This window comes from Equus caballus, chromosome 1 (genome assembly GCF_041296265.1).
Source record: "Equus caballus isolate H_3958 breed thoroughbred chromosome 1, TB-T2T, whole genome shotgun sequence".
NCBI classification, from domain to species: Eukaryota; Metazoa; Chordata; class Mammalia; order Perissodactyla; family Equidae; genus Equus; species Equus caballus.
The window spans coordinates 60,822,501-60,843,435 of NC_091684.1; the positions used below are offsets into that span (position 1 = coordinate 60,822,501).

Here is a 20,935-nt window from a genome sequence, read left to right on the forward strand (position 1 = left end):
GAGGACCAGTGTTGCGCAGTTAGCAGGGCTGTGCAGCTCTCCTTCACCCCAAGGCCGTGCCTGACTGAGCATGCTGTGGCTCTGCTTGGGCTCTGGGTGCCTCACTTGGACCCCGTGTCTGCTCCCAGCTCCTCTCCTTACTGGAGCCCAGGCCTGATCTTCCAGCTGCTGGGGCTCAGATATCGTGTCGCTCCCTCCAGAATCCTGTCCCCCTCTTTCTTGCCCCTACTGTGAGGTTGGGGCTTCCTCATCAAGTTCTACTTCCTCATTCAGCCTCCCCTTCCAAAAGCCCCCACGCTGTCCTTGCGCTTGAATAAACCCTGGAGTGTCGCCAGCCCATGTTTCAACAAAAGCCAAACTCAGACTTCCCGTTTGGGTTCAACTAGCTCATCTTCTGCCCCAGGAAGGCTGTTTCTGCTCAATCTTACTGCCCACTGCTGCCTCCACTTTCCAAAGACTACTGTTGTGGGAGCTAGTTTTCTTTTCTTCTTAATTAAACATTTTTTATTTTGAGATAGTTATAGAAACACATACAATTTTAAGAAATAATACAGGGAGAGTGTATGAACCCATTAGCCAGTTTCCCCCGATGATAACATCTCACAAAAGTCTAGTACAATATCACAACATATCACAAATATTGATGCTGATACAGTCAAGATACAGAACATTTCCATCACTACAAGGACCCCTCATGTTACCCTTTTATAACTGTACCCACTTCCCTCCCCCCACCCCTTCCTTAATTCCTGCAATACTACCGGTATTCTTCTCTCTTATAATTTTGTTTCAAGAATCTTATATAGGGGTTGGCTCGGTGGCACAGCGGTTAAGTGTGTACATTCCGCTTCGGCGGCCCAGGGTTCGCCCGTTTGGATCCTGGGTGCGGACATGGCACCGCTTGGCAAGCCATGCTGTGGTAGGCATCCCACATATAAGGTAGAGGAAGATGGGCATGGATGTTAGCTCAGGGCCAATCTTCCTCAACAAAAAGAGGAGGATTGGCGGCAGATGTTAGCTCAGGGCTAATCTTCCTCAAAAAAAACCAACAATCTTATATAAATGGAATCATGCAGTGTGTAATCTTTTGAGATTGGCTTTTTTCACTCGGTACCTGAGAAATTCATCCAAGTTGTGGTGTGTATCAGTTTATGCCTTTTTGTTGCTGAGTAGCACCCCATGGTACAGGGAGTTGGTTTTAAGTGGGCCACTCAAACACGGGCCTAGAAGCTCCCCAGGCTCCTGTGTCCCCAATGAAACAAGGAACGCAGACCTGTTCACCCGCTGTCCATCCTGGTCAGCAAGAGATCAGCACCCCCTGCCAGTCCGGCCTTGCAGCGGAGCTTGCACACAGACAGCAGCTCCACACGACAGCAGCTCCGTGGTCTGAGATGCCCTGAGGGCGCTCTCTAGGGAAGCTGGGCGCTCTAAGGCACTGCTCTCAATTTTTGCCAGTTCTAGGTTAGAATCCCCTAGGGAGCTTTAAACGATCAATGCCTAAGCCATACCCAGACCAATCCAGCCATACTCTCTGGGCCTCAGTAATTCCAGAAACTCCCCAGGTGATTCTCACGTGCTGTCAGGGTTGAAAAGCAGTACTCAAGGAGACTCAACAAATGCACAACAGCCATGCTACCCTCTAGCCATGGCAGACATCACCAAGCAGGCCCAGCACAGTGCACAGGTGCACTGTGGAGATGCACCTTTCAAAGGCAGCACTCCAGGCAGCTGCTTCCAGCTGATCAGCCTTGGCCCGGGAGTTGAAATTGATTTGCCTTCCCAGCTGGGAAGATGGAAACTGTTTGGCGATGGCCACGTCCAGATTTGTCCAGGCTTGAGGCCTGATGCGTAAGGTGAGTGTCCCACCAAAAAATGCTAGAAAGGTGGGCCCTTGATCAGTAGTAATTGTGGCAACAAAGGCCACAGCAGGCAAGGATTGTCTGAGCTGGTTCCATAGGAGAAGGTGAAGTGAATCAGCCAGGGTCCTTCCCCGCAGCAGCCTGCAGTCCAGCTGGAGGAGAGATGTGCACGAGGAGTGCCAACCAACAGTGGCATCAGCATAGACCGGCTCTGGCTCACTTTTGTCCAGACCTGTCATATTGGCCAGCCTGCGTGCAGTCTTCCCTATTTCAGAGCCTCACACAAGCTTATCTGATGCTCACGACAGCCCTGTGGGGCCGACCCAGGCTCGGAGCAGTTGCCCAAGGTCACCAGAGAGTAAGTGGGAGAGCTGGGCCCAGTCCAAGTCTGATTCCAAGTCTAGGGCCCTCTGTCCAGTGCTCAGAGCAGTTAGACCATTGGCTGCCGGCGCCTCTCTCCCCACCTCCTCAGACTCCCTCTCTCCTCTCCCAGGCCCAGGTATAGGTGGGCTCCTTCATGGCCATAGATCAGCCCAGACAATAGCAGTAGTCATGCGGGCTAAGACCCCAGCTGCTCCTCTCTCTCCTGCCCTCTACTGCCCCCACAGATTCCAGCACTGGGATGCTGGGCAGAGCTCCTTGGTGAAAAGAGAAGAGGCTGGGCTTACGCAGTGAGAGTTCTTCTCTACCTGGTTATCTCGGAAATCTTGAAATGGAGCTACCTTCGCAAAGGTGCAGAGCAAGATGGGAAAGCTGCGTGACCACTCTGAATGGCAACCCATGGTCCCCCCATGGCTTCCATGGGCTTCTCCTTGGCATGTTCACATATGGTGCACCTGTGTGCATGTATACATACTGGCACACATTTCTAGTTGAAAGTTTGCTGATCAATAAAACTAAAAAAAGCCCCCAAACCCACAAATGAGCACAGAACTTTCACTAATGAGTATGACCAAAATGGAAATGATAGCACACATGAGGAATGAGGGAAGAAAAAGGACTTCAGGGCCCAGAAGATTCCTAGCCTTCCTTAGCCTGTTCCTCCTAAAGTAAGAGTAGCAAATATGTGACACACATACCAACTCTTCCCCATCCTATACACACTGCAGACATCACTAATCAACCACCACCTTCTTTCCCCCAGGAAACAAATGACCTCAGAATTCTTCTCATCACAGCGCTTCAGGCAACCAATACCAATCTATTGGCTTTGGTTCATGGGGTGAACACTATTTGCTGTCTTCAGCTTAATAGCATTCTTTGGTTCAAGATGCTGAAACCTGGTACAGTCAGCATCTTTGTCAAGCTCCCTATTGCTTGTGCTGCATTAATTTCATCACAAAGCTTAGACGTGGTCATTCAAGTAAACCTTAAGCAACAACTAAGAATAGGGCAGTGGGTGGAACACAACTCCATACACTCTTTTTATTCCAGTTTATTTTGTAACCATTTCCTTTTATTTGGGAAAGGTCATAAACAAACATGATAACAAATTCAAACAGTACAAGAAGGTATAAGTGAAAAGTAGGTCCACATTCCCACCCCTGTTTCCCAATTCCCCATAACTATTCTTGCCGATTTCTTGTTTCTCTGGAGATATTCTGAGTAGGTGCCAGTGTGTGTGTGTATCCACCCCGACTTTTACACAGGTGGTAGTGTACCACACACACTCTCCCCTCTTACTTTTATCACTCATATCTTGAACAGCATTTCATATCAGCTCATACAGAGCTGCCTCTTTTTAATCATTACAGAGTATTGCACTGATAAATGTACTGTCATTTATCTAACTAGTGTTTTTTTTTTTTTGCCTATTAACAGACATTATGGTCATTTTCAGCCTTTTGCAATTATAAACAATTTACTCTAGTATGTATCCTTGTTGTACTCATGCAAGTGTATCTGCAAGATTTATTCCTAGAAGTGGAATCGCTGGGTTGAAGAGTACATATTTAAAACTGTGATGGTTTTGCCAAATTGTCCTTCAAAAAGGACACTCCTGTCAACACTAGGAGAGAATCATAGGTATCAGTCAGGACAGGACAGGCTATGCTGCAGTAACAGTGAGATCCCAGATCTCGTGTTTAGCACAAAAGAGGCTTATTTTTGCTTGCATCACATCTGATCCCAGTTGGGTGGCTCTCTGAGCAGCAGCTCAGGATTTGAGCTGCTTGCGTCTTGTACTAAGCCAGTGGGAACATGTGGCCTGCAGTGTCGCCACAGCGAGAGGAATGTGTGGGATAATCTAAGGACCAGGCCTCTAAGTGGCTTTCATCACTTTAACCTGCATCCCATTGATCAAAACCTTGGTCACATGGCCTCAACATAGCTTCCAGAAGGCTGAGGAAGGTGCAGGCATGTGGGCACTTGACGTCTGCCCGTTGGTTTCCCCAGAACTTCGCCCACACAGTACGTTATAGAACGTTTTGTTCCTCAGTCAAATATGTGAAAAAATGGCCCCGTGTATTGTTTTAATTTGCCCTTATATGCTTTCTTTAGGCAATTGCCCTCAACCTTTTTCTGCTGTAATACCCACAGCAGATTATGTTCACACTCAAGACACACTCCAGTGGACTCGCCCAAATTTTCCCCAAACCCAAAAATCATTTTGTGGGGAAGCCCTAAGACTTTTTAAATTTTGGCACTTTTTCATAAAAACACATAAAGGCATGTGAGTAATAATATAAAATTAGCTGCGTAAAGATCTTTGCCAGCTGTGGTGTGGACTAGATTGGCAGTGGTTCTGTGCAATTTCCTAGGCTCGCTGTAACTTCACCTCCTCTCTCATTCATGAAGCACAAGCCGAGTGAGGGAGAAAGGCGGAATTATAAGAACCTTACATCCATTGAAGTTCTTTGCAAAAAGCAATTTTTTTTGCAAATTTTGATGCTTTAATTATTCTTAGTAACCTCACCATTCATTGTAACCTGTGGTGTTTTATTTAGTAAAGAGCTTTATGGACTAAATTAAAGGCTTGGAGGATGCATGTGCAAGGCATATGTGCTTGAATGGAGGGTGTAGGTAAGAGGAGACTTGAAATTTGGGCTGGCATTGCAGAGTGATGTATGATGGTAGAATGCCAAAATAAGGGGTGGTGAGGAATTCTGTTAGGTAGCCACTAAGGGTCCTATAAAGCTGGGAGGGCAAATTGGTGTTATCTCACATGCCAACTCTTGGGTTGGCACTGCACTGAGAAGGCTTTTGAGGCTCCATCTAGTCTCAGCTGAAAAGAGGATGATGATTGATTAGTAATGTCTGCCCCAGGCACAGGACTGCTGAGGGGTAGAATGTATGCCATGTATTTGCTATCCTTGTGCCGAAGATTCCTGAGTGGGCTAAGCTATGAGAGTCCGGAGACAGGAAACCAGGAAACTAGGTCATAGTTTGAGTTTTGTCACCACCCAGTTGTCTGCTTTCCCCTCTCTGAGCCTGAATTTCTACAGGTGAAAAATGAGGAATGATGGACAAGAAAATTTCCAAGCCCTTTTCAGTCCTTATTTTTTGACAAAATGGAATCCTTCTTTAGATACTGGAGTGTCTTTATTTGGTGCAACATCATAATATAAATGTCTTTCTGTGCAATAAAATGACTTTATTACATAGTTATTTGAGAATAACTGCCAACATTCTTTTTCCAATGGAGTATCAATCAAGCGTCTCCTATGTGCCCAATACTCACTAGCACTGAGGAAGAGAAGACCACCCTATGGGAAGCCATAGCTAACTCTTTGAAACAGTGCATGAATCCATTCATTCACTTCACGAATATTTATTGAGCCCTGCCATGTGCCAGGTGCTGTGGGTGCAGTGGAGAACAAGACTGAGTCCAAGGAAAGAGCTGGGGATCCTCCTAGAGTCTTCTGTTCCCCTTACCTCCCTCTGCCCCTTGGCATCATTGTTTATTTTTTTGCTGTGGAAAATATACACACCATAAAATTTACTGTTTTAACCACTTTTAAGTGTCCAGTTCAGTGGTATTAAGTACATTCACATTGTTGTGCAACCATCACCACTGTCCATCTCCCAAACTTTTTCATCATCCCAAACTGATGCTCTGTCCCCATTAGATGCTAACTCCCTCGCATCCCTCCTCCCCCAACCCCGGGAAATGACACTTCTACTTTCTGTCTATGAATTTGGCTCCTCTAGGAACCTCACATAAGAGGAATCCTGTAGTATTTGTCCTTTTGTATCTGACTTATTTCACTTAGCATACCATGCTCAAGGCTCCTCCACGTTGTGAGTGTTGGAGGCATCGCGTTACCTTCCTAATGTCTCTCGTTGTCTGTCCTCCCTCTTTGCCCCTCTGCCAGCACTTGCTCAGGCCCCCTCCTCTTTCCTGGACCATTGCAGAAGGGGCTCCCTGGTCTCCCAGCCTCCAGTCCTGCCTTCTTGCTATGCATTTTCCATACCACTTCCAAAGTGATCTTACATTTCTCTTTTAAGTTTCAGATTAGGTTTTAAAACTTATTAAAGTGATACACGTGCCTTGCTGTCAGAAATTCAAAGAATACGAAAGGGTATAAAATGAAAGTGTCATCACTTAATATTCCATTTTTGTAGCTGTGCACCAGTTTTTTTAACGCCTGCATGGCTTGCATTCATTGTGCCAGAGCACCACACTTACTCATCCAGCCCAGTCTTGGGAGACACTCAAGTTGTTTCTCACATGTTGGATTTCCAGGGCTGGGTGCCCATCCTTGGCCATGAATCTTGGCCCACATCCAGGTCGGTTCCGATCCAGCCAGACACTCCTCACCAGGCTGCCGGGCTGTGTGGTTCTGGACATCCCGGACGCCAGCCTCTGCTGCAGCTCCTGACTGGGCGAATGGGGTGAAACCCGAAGCGGTGGGTCAGCTCCGCCCTGGCCCGGGGCCCAGGCTTTGGCATGGGAAGGGCCTTTACTGATGGGAAGGTTTGGGACTGTTCTCTGGGGCCTTGTCTTTTGTGCTGCTGTTGGCTTTGGGGTTTAGGCAGGATGTGTTGCTCACACGGCTGAGCAGGCCCCGAGGAAGTGACTGTGTCACATGGGGGTTGAGAACATCCTCCCCCGCATCCCCACACAGCAAAACAGGGCTGAGGGGCAGCTGGGGTGTGCCCCAGCCAGGGCTGGCTCCCTGAGAGTCTGGCAGCCCCCTCCCACACCAGGCTGGCCCTCAGCCCCATGGTCCACCTCATGGCTCTGGCCCACAGCTTCTCACAAGTTCTTGGATGTCCACTCCTGCTCAGGTGACACACACCTTTGCCTTTGGCTGCTTCAGCTCTCTCTCGGCTGAGGTTGGACACGTGCCCGTAAGGAGGGCACAGATGGGTTTGCTCTTGGGACCAGAAGCTGCAGGCTGGGATGTGAGATGCTTGGGGAGTAATGATAGCCCCCAGCTGCATGGGGGAGCATCAGTTGGCATTCATTCACTTCCTGGTTCTTGCATTCCTTCTCTTCCTCCTTCACTCACTGGTTCATCCGTTGCCTCTGGGCAGTTACTTTCCTGTCAGACACTAAGCTCGAGATACTGGGGGGCCTTGGTCCTTCCCAAGCTATCTCTGATGTCCCCATGTGAAATAGAAGCTCGCCTGGACAGGCCACTGGATGGACTTCTGCATTTCCCAAGCAAAGGTCATCTACAACAGAGGCAGGCCCAGCACTGAGCTCCTTCCCCCTGCCCTGCCTCTGTCTCCACTCTCCGGGGATTCAAACAACTCACAGAAACCCCCAGGTCTCCCTTCCCAGGTATTTGGCAACATGGCACAGTTGGGCAGCCTTGCAGCCCGCCAGGACTGCAGCCCACAGGTTGGTTCAGAGTTTTCCCACAATGGGTTTCACGGCTCCCCTCTCTGCCCCTGGAGCCTCCTCCATCTCAGCTCTTGCCCTCCCTCAGCCTCTGGGCAGCTCCTCCTGCCTGGAGAAAAGGCTGAGTGAGCAGGGCCTGCAACAGCTGAGGCCCCAGTCCCCGCTGTGCCCTTGGCCCTGAGTGAGGGGAGTGGAGTTTTGCTGCCTGATGCAATGTCTGGCAAGGCATGTCCCTTATCAGAGCTCCATTCACAGCAGACTCTGGGACCCCGCCTCCCCCAGCGGGAGGCAAGGGTGGACGGCATCCATCTGGGGCCTCAGTGGAAGGCCCGGGGAAGCCACGGGCCTAGCGGGGAGCCATCCAGGTAGGAAACTTGTCTAGTGAGGGCCCCTGACCAGGTCACGAGGGGTGCCTGAGCAGAAAGGCCCCTGAGGAAGAGCAGGATAGGGAAGCCGGCACCTGGAGTTTAGGGGCTCAGCACACAAGCCACTTTCTTTGCAGTGTTCCCTCACTAAGTGTGTCTGGACACCTCTGTTTTCTGCCCTCCTCGAATTAGCACATAGCTGTGAGGACTTGAACTGAAAGCCCCCAGGCTCAGTTTCCTCGTCCTCAAAAACGCATCAGGCGTCCTCGGATTGCTGGGATAATTCAGAGACTGACATATGTGAGGCCCTAAGTGTGAAGTGTTGCCCATAGGACACCCTCACATGTCCGCAGTATACCTGCACAGCACACACTCACGTACATGCCCATAGTATACCTCCACAGCACACACTCACGTACCTGCCCGCAGTATACCTGCACAATACACACTCACACACATGCCCACAGTATACCTGCACAATACACACTCACACACATGCCCGCAGTATACCTGCACAGCGCACACTGACGCACCTGCCCACAGTATACCTGCACAGTACACACTCACTCACATGCCCATAGTATACCTGCACAGCACACGCTCACGCACATGCCCGCAGTATACCTGCATAGCACACGCTCACGCACATGCCCGCAGTATACCTCCACAGTACACACTCACACACATGCTCATAGTATACCTCCACAGCACACACTCAGCACTTGCTGATAATACACACTCAGGGCATATACTGATAATATGCGCTCCTAGTGTGAGTTCCTAGCACATAGCCATAGCTCTGCTCATAGCACATGCTCACAGCATGCACACCTGGTTCACTCACGGAGGCAACAGCTGCTTTTTCTTCTTCCTCTTCGTATTTCCCATCAATTTAGACTGATTAAGCCTCTCACACTGGGTTAACTGCTTTGCAAAAGGGCTTCATCCATTCATTCAGCGAGTCTTAGGGAGCACCTACTCTGTGCTCAGAACCCACAGAACGGGTCACCGGACTACAGAGGCGGAGCCGACAGACAAGCTCTCCTCATGGAGCTGACATCCCAGTGACTCAAGCAGATTTCCATCTAGGAATGAATAAAGCAGGAGGCTGAGAAGGGAAGTGGTGGGGGGAGGGGAGATGATCCATGTTAAGTAGGTGGTCAGGGAAGGACTCCAGAGGAGGGGACGCTAGAGCTGAGCACTGGGTATAACTGGGCCAAGGGCAGCTGCTCGCTTCCCCCAACCATATCCAGGCAGAGCTGGGCTGGCACCTGCCCCTGGCCTTCTTCACCATTGGCCCTGCCGCCCTGGAAACATGACTCTGCTGGCATCCCAGCAGGGGGACGCTGCCTTTTCCTCTGGCTGTCGCATCATTGCCGAGTGTTGGGGGGAGGAAAGATATCGAGTATTCCCCTGGGAGGTGGCATCCGCCAAGCGAAGGAAGAGCTTTTTCATTCTTCCCATGAGCTAAGCAAGGGAGGCAGGACGAGCCCATGCACCACGGGTGTGGGAGGGAAGTAATGCGAAGGTTTGTCCAGTGTCACGGATGTCACACACCCGCTTCTTGCAGAGGGCCTCCTGCGGGACAGGTTCTGCCTGGAGCACTGCTGGGTGACCCTCATCCCAGCCCTGTCTTCCCTCCCGACCTGGTGACCTCCTGGCCCCTGTGACCCTGACTCTGGGGACCTCCTGCATTCCCCTGGGACCTCTAAACCCCCCTCCCCTGCCCACCCATCCACCCGCTGGGCTTCCAAAGCTGAACCTAGGGGCAGCCTGCCTTGGCCAGGGCATGGGAGCCAGCAGCCTGCCTCGTGTATCCTGTTGGAGAGAGTTTTCGCCCTTGCTGCTTCCTTTTAGGGCAATGCTGGGAAGGTTCTCAGGAACCCGGTATTGTTCGGGGGGTGAGGGGACTGGATGGCAGCTCAAAAATAGAAACAGAGCCTGGAATGGAGGGGAGGAGAAGGCTCAGGGGCTTTGTCATCGAGGCAGCTAAACTTCTAAATCTTACCAAAGCTGTTAGACCTAGAAGGGAGAGGACAGTGAGGGCAACTCCCTCTTGCCACCCTGCCTTTCTCTCCTGTTGTATTTAATGAACGCTTACCATGCACCAGATCCTGTTCCTCGCAACAACCTTATGCAGTAGGTACGTCCCTTTTTACACTACAGGTGAAGAAACTGAGGTCCAGAGAGGTTAAGTCACTTATACAAGGTTACACAGCATGGTAGACATGCAGGAAGGACTAGAACCCAGGACTTCTGGTCCCAGCTCCTCCTGCTTCTCTCACACCATCAGACCCAGGCAACTCTCAGCTGAGAGCCGAGAGGGCAGAAAGTCAGGATTTCAACCTCCGCAGACCCAGTGTTGGGTCTCACCTTCCCAGTGGGACAGGCAGCCTCGCACCTCACCACAGGCTAAACTGGATGCATGGGGAATGCAGACCTGCCCATCATTCTGCAAACTCATGCCCACAGCCTGCCAGGCACTGAGCCAGGCACTGGCTTCAACAGGTTCACTCACCAGTGATTTGTGGGGCAGCTGGTATGTGCTGGGTGCCGTTCTAGATGCCAGTATTGACTTCAGGGAGCTTGCAGTCTGGGAAAGGGAGACAGACAGACCATCAACTGGAAAGCCCTACCTTATGTGGGGGTCACTGGGGAGTACTAAGATGCTCAAATGACCTGAACCTGGGAGGGGTGGTCAGGGCCACTGCTGGAGGGACCTTGGACAAGTTACTTAACCTCAACCTCAGTTTCCTCATCCGTACAATGGGATAGTTGCTACGTAAGAGGGCTTGTGTGAGGATTTGATGGGGAAATGCAAATCAAGTGCTTAGCATGGCACCTGGCACAGAATAGTAAACACTCAGTAAACTTCAGGTACCCATAATATTCCAGCTGACCTTTCCAACCAGAGCTTAAGCCCCACGAGCACATGGACCTTGTCTCTTTGCTCACTGCTGTATCCCCAGTGCCTAGACCAGAGACTGGCACACAGTTGGGACTCAGAAAATATTTGTTTAATGAGTGCATGGGGAAAGGCCCAGAAGAATTAGGAAGAGGCAGGAATATTCCACTTGCTCTGGAGCTGGCCTTGCAGCCTTCTTCCCTCCTGGGCCCCTCCCCACCCACCCACACTCAGGAAGCACCCCCAGAGCCCCCTGAGAGAGAGCTGTCTGCCGCCCCACCACTGCTCTGCCCTGCACGGCTGGAGACCTCCACTCAGCTGCTGGGGTACACGTCTGCCTCCTCACATGCAGAACCCTTGCCTCACTGCTTTCCCAAAAGGACAGATTTTCTGGCTGTCCCTGAAGCCACTTCTATTGTGTGACAAGGATGCAGCCCTGGGACCCTCATTCCTGCCCTCCCACTTCCCGATGTCAACACCAGCTGCTTCCCTTGGGAAAATCCATGTTTTCCAGAGAGAGAGATGGTCCTGGTGCCTTGCACGGGGTCACAAGAAGATTTTTTCACACTTGGAGCAGATTGTCTCCCGTGATGAGGGTCCTTATGGAGGAAAGGAGAGACTTTCGGAAGTGGGGGTTGTGCTGGAAACTGGGGCTCGCAGTGCGGACAAGTGTATGTGTGGCGATGAGGATGAGTGAAAGATGCTCCATTGGACAATGCTGTATTTGCTCTGGTTTTTAAAAATACATACACCTCCCTTTGAGGGTAATTTCTTCCATTATCTCTTCTATCACTCAGCAGCTGTGCATGAGTGTCTCCTGTGCGCCTGGCCCAGGGCTGAGGGGTGGTGAGGGGCCCAGACAACCTCCTCGTCCCCCACGAAGGGGTGATCAGCACTAAACAAGTCCTTACAAGTGGGCTCGCTTTATGATGGAGTCTCAGCTGCTGACGGGAGCCTGTGCAGTGGAGGGGCTGGGGGAGCTCTGACCTGTCCCGGGGAGGCTGCCCCAGGAAGCTGAAATTGAAGGCCAAGGTCATGGGAAGGATTTTAGTAGAATTCATGTGCTATAGTTAGTTTGTTCCTTTGGTTAACTTTTTAAAATTTACGCATCCGCGTGGTAAAATTTCTAACAGCCTACAATGTCACGCAGCAAATGTTAAGACCCCCCCAACTCTTCTCTCCCGACCTCCCCTTCCCTCTCTTTTGAGGCTGTGTGTGTCCCTGCAGTCATAGTCCATTTGTATCCGGCATCTATATTTTTTTCTCACTTAAAAACACTTTTTTTCAAATGGGATGATACTGCATCAGAGATTCTCAACCTGGGATGATTTTGCACCTCCCCCCGCCCAGGGGACATTTGACAATGCCTGGAGACTTTTTTTTTTTTTTTTTTGAGGAAGATTAGCCCTGAGCTAACTACTGCCGATCCTCCTCTTTTTGCTGAGAAAGACTGGCCCTGAGCTAACATCTGTGCCCATCTTCCTCTACTTTATACGTGGGACGCCTACCACAGCATGGCTTTTGCCAAGCGGTGCCGTGTCCACACCCAGGATTGGAACCGGTGAACCCCAGGCCGCCGAGAAGTGGAACATGCGAACTTAACCGCTGCGCCAGCAGGCTGGCCCATGGAGACATTTTTGATTGTCACATCTGAGCAGAGGAGATGCTACTGGCATCTAATGAGTTGAGGCCAAGGATGCTGTTAAACATCCTACAATGCACAGGACAGCCCCACACAAAGAATTATCTGGTCCAAAATGTCATTAGTGCTGAGGTTAAGAAACCCCTTGTGCCTGCAGCTTGCTTTTATGTATATATACACATAATTACTAAGTATATAGTAGATTATTCACATCAACATTTGTCGATCCAGCTCATTATTCTTTGTGTCTGCATGATAATCTATTGCATGGATCATTTGTAATTTAGGTGTTTGCAGTCTTTTGTTGTTGCAAACATTTATAGTGCAAGGCACGTTCTTTTCCATATACTTGCCTTTGAGTCATGTGTGAAGTCAAAGGATAAATTGATGGAGGTGGCATAGATGAATCAGAGTTCATTAGCATTTTAAGTGACCTGATTTCAGCTCTCTCTGGGGCAGAGTCCATTGGGAGAGTGGGTCTGGGGTTCTGGCCGATAAGCAGGGCCAGCATCCTCAAAAGTCTGGTGGAAAAGCTCTTGTTCGTTCTTATCTACTGACAAGGGTGTCCTTGACCACCTGTCTCTCCACAGGACCAGGCCATCCCCGACCTGAAGACGACGAGCCGGGTCCTAAGGGATGCCCTTGAGCTGAGCGCCCGCGGCCCCACCCTTCCCCATGGAGAAAGGCCTTGCTTTGCCCCAGGACTGCCGGGACTTTCTGCACAGCCTGAGGATGAGGAGCAAATATGCCCTTTTCCTGGTTTTTGTGGTGGTGGTTTTTGTCTTCATTGAAAAGGAAAATAAAATCATATCGAGGTGAGGGATGCCGGGGGCAGTGGGGGTGCAGAGAGGCAGCTGTAGGGCTCTCTGTGGACCTGCACAGGCAGTCCTTCAACCCATAATCCTCAGGCCCCTGCTGTGTCCAGGCAGTAGATCATGCACACGTCCTCATGACTGCACAGTGGTGAGACCTGGGTCTGGACTCAGGCAGCCTGGGTTGGAATCCTGATTCTGGCCCTTTCTACCTGTGACAGCTTAGACAAATTACTTTACTTTTCTGTCTGAAGTTCCTCTTCTGTAAAATGTGGCTGATGATGGGCCTGCCTTGTTGTAAAGATTAAATGAGAAAATATAAAAGCATTTAGCCCAGTGCCTGGCACATAGTTGGTGTCCAGTACTTGCTGACGGTGGTTATTATTAATTGACTCCCTGACCTAGGATGATGCCTTGCATTAACAGCACATCCTTTATACCAATCTGAAGTCATGAATGAGAGTGAGCCCATGGAAAGTCAGGGTCCTGGTACAGATACCCACGTGCAGCTGCCCAGGTTGTGTCTTGCTCAACTCCAGGGGTGTGCACTCACATAAGCTACACTGGGAATGCTGCCCCCTAGAGTTGGCAGTGTACTGCTGTGTGCAGTGGCCCTGCTAGTGGGCCTGCTAGACGTAGAAAGATTTCTTAGACCTGCACTCCCAGGCACAACCCCTGCAAGAAAGCATCAACCGCCATGAGTAGGTTAGGAGTTGGGCTGTGTAGCAAGCACTGTTTCGGGGCCCTGCCTGGGTTTGTCAACATGGACTGTTCCAGTCCCACTGCAGGCCCCTGCCACTCTCCACCTGAGAAGGTTCTCTTCACGTGCACGCTGGCTAGCCAGGAGTAACTAAATGCCTCTGGGAGCAGCCCTCAGCCACGGCTGCTGGGACCTTCACACCCCTTGGGTGAGAGAATACTGGGGCGCCTTCCACACTGTCTCCAGGGTGCCCCCATTGGATCAACTTGCCCACAGGGTAGCCTGCTCACCCTTTGTGGACCTCCATTCTTCTCCTCCTCGCTTCCTTCCCCTCTACCAGCTCTTCCCGTGACTATGTCCCAGGTGAATTCCCTACACTGAGACCCTTGCCTCAAAGTCTGCTTCTGGGGAAACCCAACTAAGGCAGGCTGGGGGTGGTCAGCCCAGGAGGCTGCTTCAGGTCGCACAGGGATGCACAGGGGATGGAGTCCCCAATCAGCCACTGACCCCACTCTCCCTCCGTCCTCACAGGGTCTCGGACAAGCTGAAGCAGATCCCCCAATCCCTGGTAGATGCCAATAGCACCGACCCAGCCCTGGCCTTGGCTGAGAACGCGTCCCTCTTGTCCCTGAGTGAGCTTGATTCAGCCTTCACGCAGCTGCAGAGCCGCCTGCGAAACCTCAGTCTGCAGCTGGGTGTGGAGCCAGCAGAGGAGGCCGAGGGGGAGGAGGAGGGGCAGCCGCCCAGGCCCGCCCTGGCCCAGCCCCGGCGCCATGTGCTCCTCATGGCCACCACGCGCACCGGCTCCTCGTTCGTGGGCGAGTTCTTCAACCAGCAGGGCAACATATTCTACCTCTTCGAGCCGCTGTGGCACATCGAGCGCACGGTGTCCTTCGAGCCGGGAGGCGCCAATGCCGCAGGCTCGGCCCTGGTCTACCGTGACGTGCTCAAGCAGCTCTTCCTGTGCGACCTGTACGTCCTGGAGCATTTCATCAGCCCCCTGCCCGAGGACCACCTGACTCAGTACATGTTCCGCCGGGGCTCCAGCCGCTCCCTCTGTGAGGACCCTGTCTGTACTCCCTTTGTCAAGAAGGTCTTTGAGAAGTACCACTGCAAGAACCGCCGCTGTGGCCCCCTCAACGTGACGCTGGCCGCCGAGGCCTGCCGCCGCAAGGAGCACATGGCCCTCAAGGCCGTGCGCATCCGACAGCTGGAGTTCCTGCAGCCGCTGGCCGAGGACCCCCGGCTGGACCTGCGCGTCATCCAGCTGGTGCGCGACCCCCGGGCCGTGCTGGCCTCCCGCATGGTGGCCTTTGCCGGCAAGTATGAGACCTGGAAGAAGTGGCTGGCCGAGGGACAGGACCGCCTGAGAGAGGAGGAGGTGCAGCGGCTGAGGGGGAACTGTGAGAGCATCCGCCTATCGGCGGAGCTGGGCCTGAGGCAGCCGGCCTGGCTGCGGGGCCGCTACATGCTGGTGCGCTACGAGGACGTGGCCCGCAGGCCCCTGCAGAAGGCCCGGGAGATGTACCACTTTGCAGGCATCCCCCTGACCCCGCAGGTGGAAGACTGGATCCAGAAGAACACCCAGGCGGCCCGGGACAGCAGCGGCATCTACTCCACACAGAAGAACTCCTCGGAGCAGTTTGAGAAGTGGCGCTTCAGCATGCCCTTCAAGCTGGCGCAGGTGGTGCAGGCCGCCTGTGCTCCTGCCATGCGCCTCTTTGGCTACAAGTTGGTGCAGGATGCCGCCTCCCTCACCAACCGCTCTGTCAGCCTGCTGGAGGAGCGTGGCACCTTCTGGGTCACGTAGGGGGCCTGGGGCTGCGAGCAGCCCTCCTTGTGAAAGTCCTGCCCTGCCTTGCTCACCCCAGGCCAGCAGTGAGACGGCGGCCCTCGCAGAGGGTGGGCGGGAGCCGTGCGTGACCATGTAGCCCCTCTGCTGTAGAAGTAGGCCCCTAGCCCGCTAGCTTCCCCACCGCGGCCATGGGCCTGGGGCTTCTCGCTGAGAACAGGACAGTGCCTGGGCCCCTTGAGGGCCAGCAAGCTCAGACTTAAGGGGCTGCGGTCTCCTGAGCAGGTCCAGGCAGGCCCGGGCCTGTTGATAAGCCTTCCTCGTTCACACTCATCCAGAAACATACATGAAACACACATAAGTACTGGGAGCCTGTGGCCCAGAGTCCAAATATTTAACAACCAGAAGGGGCAGTGGGCACTGACCAGTCACAGTCGGATCTCCTGCTGCCCTGAGTGTTAGCCTTTCAGTGTCTGGATTTCTACTCAATCCAGTGTGGAATCTAGCTTGGTCTCTGAGGAGGGACCGGGATAGCCCAGGGTGCCAGAGGATGGCATTGGGGTCTTACCAACCAAGAACGAGTCAGTATTTTCATAAATGGGATAGCTGTGCTGTTTCCTAATGAAATCAGTCATGTATAGAGCTACAAAACACTCACACATATATAAAGACCAATGCCCTACACACACACCACGTACACGGACAGAAAAACATCATAAAGACACAAATCCACACACCTATTGATACACAGACAGGCTTCCCCTTTGCTTTATGCCTACAGGGTTTATTTGTATCACATACCTAAAGAGGAGCCTTTAATTGCATTTTGGAATTGCTTGGGGGCAGGAGAAGAAAACGTGGTCACCGGCCATGACCCCGTTCCCTGGCCGGGTTTGGGACTGAGCGGTGGATACAGAACTGCCTTGGATTTTCACGGCTCCCTCCTCTGGCCCCCTCCCGTCCTCACTGCTGGCAGGCGGCATGTGTGGAGATGGTGCTGCTGACCCTCACCTCACGTGACTGCAGCCCAAAGGCCCACCCCTGCTTGGCTGGCTCCCCAAGAGCATGTCCATGTTTGAAGGCTGTCTCAGGCCTGACTGGCAGAAGCAGCTGTGGTCCCCAGAGGCAAAAGGCAGCTCGTGGGTCCTGCCATTTCCAGCCAGGCCTCTGTGGGACAGGGCCCAGAAGAACATACAGAGTACTCTTGGGGGAGAAGTCACATCAGGATAACCTCTCCCCTGAGAAGACAGGGGACAGAGGTCAGCCACGTGGTTGGTTGCCCTGGTTACGTGGTTAGTGTCTGAAACTGCTCTTTTAGGGCTCTGGGAAAAGCATTGCTCAACTCAGGCTGGATGTTTTATTTGGGGTTTTTTTTAAGTTATTTATGGTTGGTGTCTCGTTTTGTGGCTGTGTTTTTGGTTTTGTTTCTGCAGAAGTGCCACTTGGAAGCAGTCTGTGCTTGAGGTGCCGGGGGTCTGGGAGGACCAGCGGGGAGCATTCTGGCTTCTGCTGGAGGAGGATGGGGAGGAGCCTCCCCCAGAAGGATCAGAGCCTAGGTGGCCATGGCAGCCCCCAGTGTTCCACGGGCTTTTCTGTTTGAACTGCGTGTGGAACGAATCTCAGAAGCCACCGGCGTTCTTCACTGAATGTCCAGAAGCAGCAGAAATTAGCAGCCCTCAGCCCCTCCCTGAGAAGAGGCCAGATTTGAAAATCTCTCTCAGGCCCTAACATGTTTCCTGGGGGGTCGGGGGCCTATGACCAAGCAGCAGGTGTCCCCAAAGTAGAAGTCTTTCCCTATTGCCACCCAAAACTGGGGAGCAGAACTCAGTACCACCTCAGAACTTGCAGGGAGCTGCAACAGCTTATTAAGGGCTGTTTCTGATTTCCTGGACAACCTCTATGTCATATCTGTCCTATTGTCCAACCCAGGGGGCTGAGTTTTGGTTTGAGTATTATGGATGCCAGGGAAATACAGGATCCAAGTCCTGGTGTTGCCCTGGAGAGGGGAGACGTGTCCTGGCTGGAAGCTGCAGTTTGAAAATTTGAAGACCGTGGCCATCTTGTGGGATCTGCTATAATCAGCATATCTGAGCTGCTGGGTCTACATCACCGTGGGCTTCAGCCATTCAAGTCTTCACTCTAGGTTTTCCAGTCCAAAAGTAAGTTGTACAGGGAGCTGCCTCTAATTTGGGGTCCAAAGGGACTCCAACTCTGAAACCTTGCCCCTGGGGCTGAGTGGGACTCGGGTGTTTCTGGCAGGCCCAGAAGTGCTGGCTGCTCTTCCCTAGCTCCTCCCTGCACTCTTCCCCACCTGGGTGGGTGGGTGGGCAAGCGCTTCCGTCCAGGGCTCTTCCTGGGGCCTCTGAGTGTGGACAGCGGACTTCTTCCTTCCTATGCTTCCAGGGCCAAGGCCTCCAGCCCTGAGCTCAGAGGACAGTACCGAGAATGGACCTTTGGGACTTCTCAGGACACTGACAATTTGTACACTACAAGTTGACTTTATTTATTTATTTTGTGAAAAAGAAGAGACAGAAATACCTTATTATTTGCAGGGACTCAAAGCTGTACCCAAATCAAGAAAAACGAAACAGCAATAATAGAGACCATTCACTCATTCCATACACACAAGGACACTCGAAGACGATTCAGAATACAAGAAGACAGGACCAAGGTGCAGGAGTCGCGATGGCCCAGGCTGTTGTTTAAGGAGATTCCTTGGTTTCCTCCTTTTGATTTGAAGATGCACCAGGAAGTCCCTTTCTGCTGTATTACCTTTGCCCAGGGGTCTGAAACAGGACACAACTCAAGCAAGTGTCTCCTTGGGGCTCAGCAATGCCCTGAGAACCCTCGGGGTTTGGGGAAGGACGGGGCAGCGGGGCGGGGTGACTACCGACTTCTCGCTCCGCGGGACCTAGTTGGAGACATGCATGTGGGGTTTTCAGCATGGAGCTGGGCCTAGGAAGGTGGTCCAGCTGGGGACTAGTGCCTCCGTTTCCAGCGAGGCCAGCCCTGTTTCTCTGCTCTTTCTGGTTCCACCAGGAGCCGTCCCCTGCACAGCACCCACCTGCCTGGAGACAGAGGGAGCAGCTGCGGCCTCACCTCCACGGGCCGCCAGCTTCCTGGAATAAGAGGCCCGTTCAGCAATGAGCGTTTACTCATTTTCTCTTTCTTCATGAAGACCTCTTTAGTCTGGCTTATATAAATAGTTCAGAACAGTCCAGACCTCTGTGAGACAGGGAGTGTCCAACACCCACAGGCTGTCGCCACCGCTGCCCGTTCCTGGCTTCTCCTCTGGGCCTTCTTTGTAAACCTTGGAGCAGATGAGGCCACGGGGGATCTTCAGGAGTAGTGGGGGTGGGGGGGCAGGATTCCTGAGTCCCCACAAAGAGCAAAGCAGCAGCAGGTGTGAGCCCTGTGGCTGCCTCTGCAGGTCCTCACCACGTGGTTCTAAGGCTGAGAGAGACACAGATTCTACCCTTGTGTCTCTTTATATGATACACACACTTGAAAATAGCTAACTAAACGAACATAAAAAGAAATGTTTGATGAAGAGTTTACTCCCTGTCTGCCAGCACCCTCAGCCTGGGAGCTACTGCCCGAGGCTGGTGTCGTGGGGCGGCTTGCTAAGCGAACCCCCAAGAGCAGAGCGCCCCCACCCAACCCATCACAATGCGTCTTTCCTGCCACCTCTGCCGTCTGTCCGATGATGGAACGGGTTCTGGCAGGAAGTCAGGGGATCCCTGTCCCGGAAGGTGGCCACTTGGCCTGGACAGCAGACAGGGGCTGTAAGCATTAGTCGGTCTGGTCCTGACCCTGAAGGTCTCTTTCAGTCCTGGGTGCCCTCTCTGGCACTAGGGCCTGTTTTAATTGACCACAGGGCCTGTCCCTTGGTAGCCCTGGATTATAAAGGACAGGAGCAGAAGAATGGATGGCTCTGTCCCCAAGGCGGTCCCCTCACTCCCATCCCCAAAGGCTGAAAGCAAAGGCAGGTCTCAGAGGGACAGATCCTGAGGCCGGGAGTGCTCAGGAGAGGGCAGGGATGAGGGGGTGAGCAGAAGCCTGTGAAGCCAAGTGGGTCTCGTCAATCTGTACAAACTGAAAGAAGGCGCATCCTCTGAAATCCGAGTTGATGGGTTTGCTCATGAAAATTCCTGGGACATGGTCCAACCAGACGGGATGGAGAAGGCCCAGGGTTTCCTGATTGCAGCCACATGGCCTCCCACTGCTGGCGGTTTTAGGAATAAAGCAAGTTGCTCTTTACCTCAAAAGGACAAGCAGAATGGGCAACTTCAGATATCTTAAGAGCTTCAAGATCCTTTGTTCTCCTGTCCTTTGTCATTCTACAACCGTGCGTGGGGGACAAATTAGTTAGATGTTTTCAAGAACAGCACCATCCTCACGGGCCCAGCTCGTATTATAGACCAGGTATTTTGTTTGGGAAGTAAAAAACGACCCAAGTAACCTGCTTCCTCAGACTCTGGGCTTGAGCTGGGCACCCCTGAAGTCACCCTCTCATCTGTGTTGTGTGTTCTAGGCCAAGTTTGCCTGGCTCTCCTGCAAACTCTGTCATTTGCCAAGACCTCAGCCCTGTGTCATATTTCATGGCCACGTGATACAGGACACCCCCTGCATGGCCATGTGTGGACATAAGTGTCCGCACGTGTGTATGTGTAGCATGCAGCACCTTCTGTTCAGCCACGTAGCTCCCAGCCCCCTTGCCATCAGTGTCCCAGATGTCCTTGGTGTGGCAACAATCTGCCGTCTCCTGGAAACGCAGGGGCTACCCTTCAGAGAGCTGGCGGCCACTGCCAATCAGGGTCTGCTTTGCAGAACAGAATGTGAACCCATCACTTGATGGCTTACTTGACTTATTTAATTAAAAATGAACACATGCAATGAGAAAAATCTGAAGCCTGTCTCTACCTTTCTTTTGTATTTGTTCTCAGCAGCGATCATAAAAATTAACAAGAAAAAGGTTAGCAGTGGTAGGAAAAGGGGTGGCTGCATGAAGCGGGGCCGAGGAAGTCCCTGCCCACTCCCGAGGCATGGAAGGCACAGAGAAGTGTGGGTCA

At 52.3% G+C, this 20,935-nt stretch overlaps 1 protein-coding gene across 2 annotated transcripts in view; it reads left to right on the top strand.

The window, feature by feature from the left end:
- CHST3 (carbohydrate sulfotransferase 3) overlaps nt 1-20,768 on the top strand; it is a 38,134-nt gene extending 17,366 nt beyond the window's left edge. The window contains exons 2-4 of one of the 2 annotated variants that reach the window (XR_288886.4): nt 13,150-13,374; nt 14,603-18,022; nt 18,267-20,768. Coding sequence is in view for 1 of the 2 variants with exons in the window: in XM_070263303.1 (XP_070119404.1) it covers nt 13,235-13,374; nt 14,603-15,881 (1,419 nt within the window). In the remaining variant the exon portion in view is untranslated. Of the gene's footprint in view, nt 1-13,149; nt 13,375-14,602 lie in introns of both variants that reach the window. The other variant, XM_070263303.1, reaches the window with a different exon arrangement.
- Nucleotides 20,769-20,935: the final 167 nt, after the last annotated feature.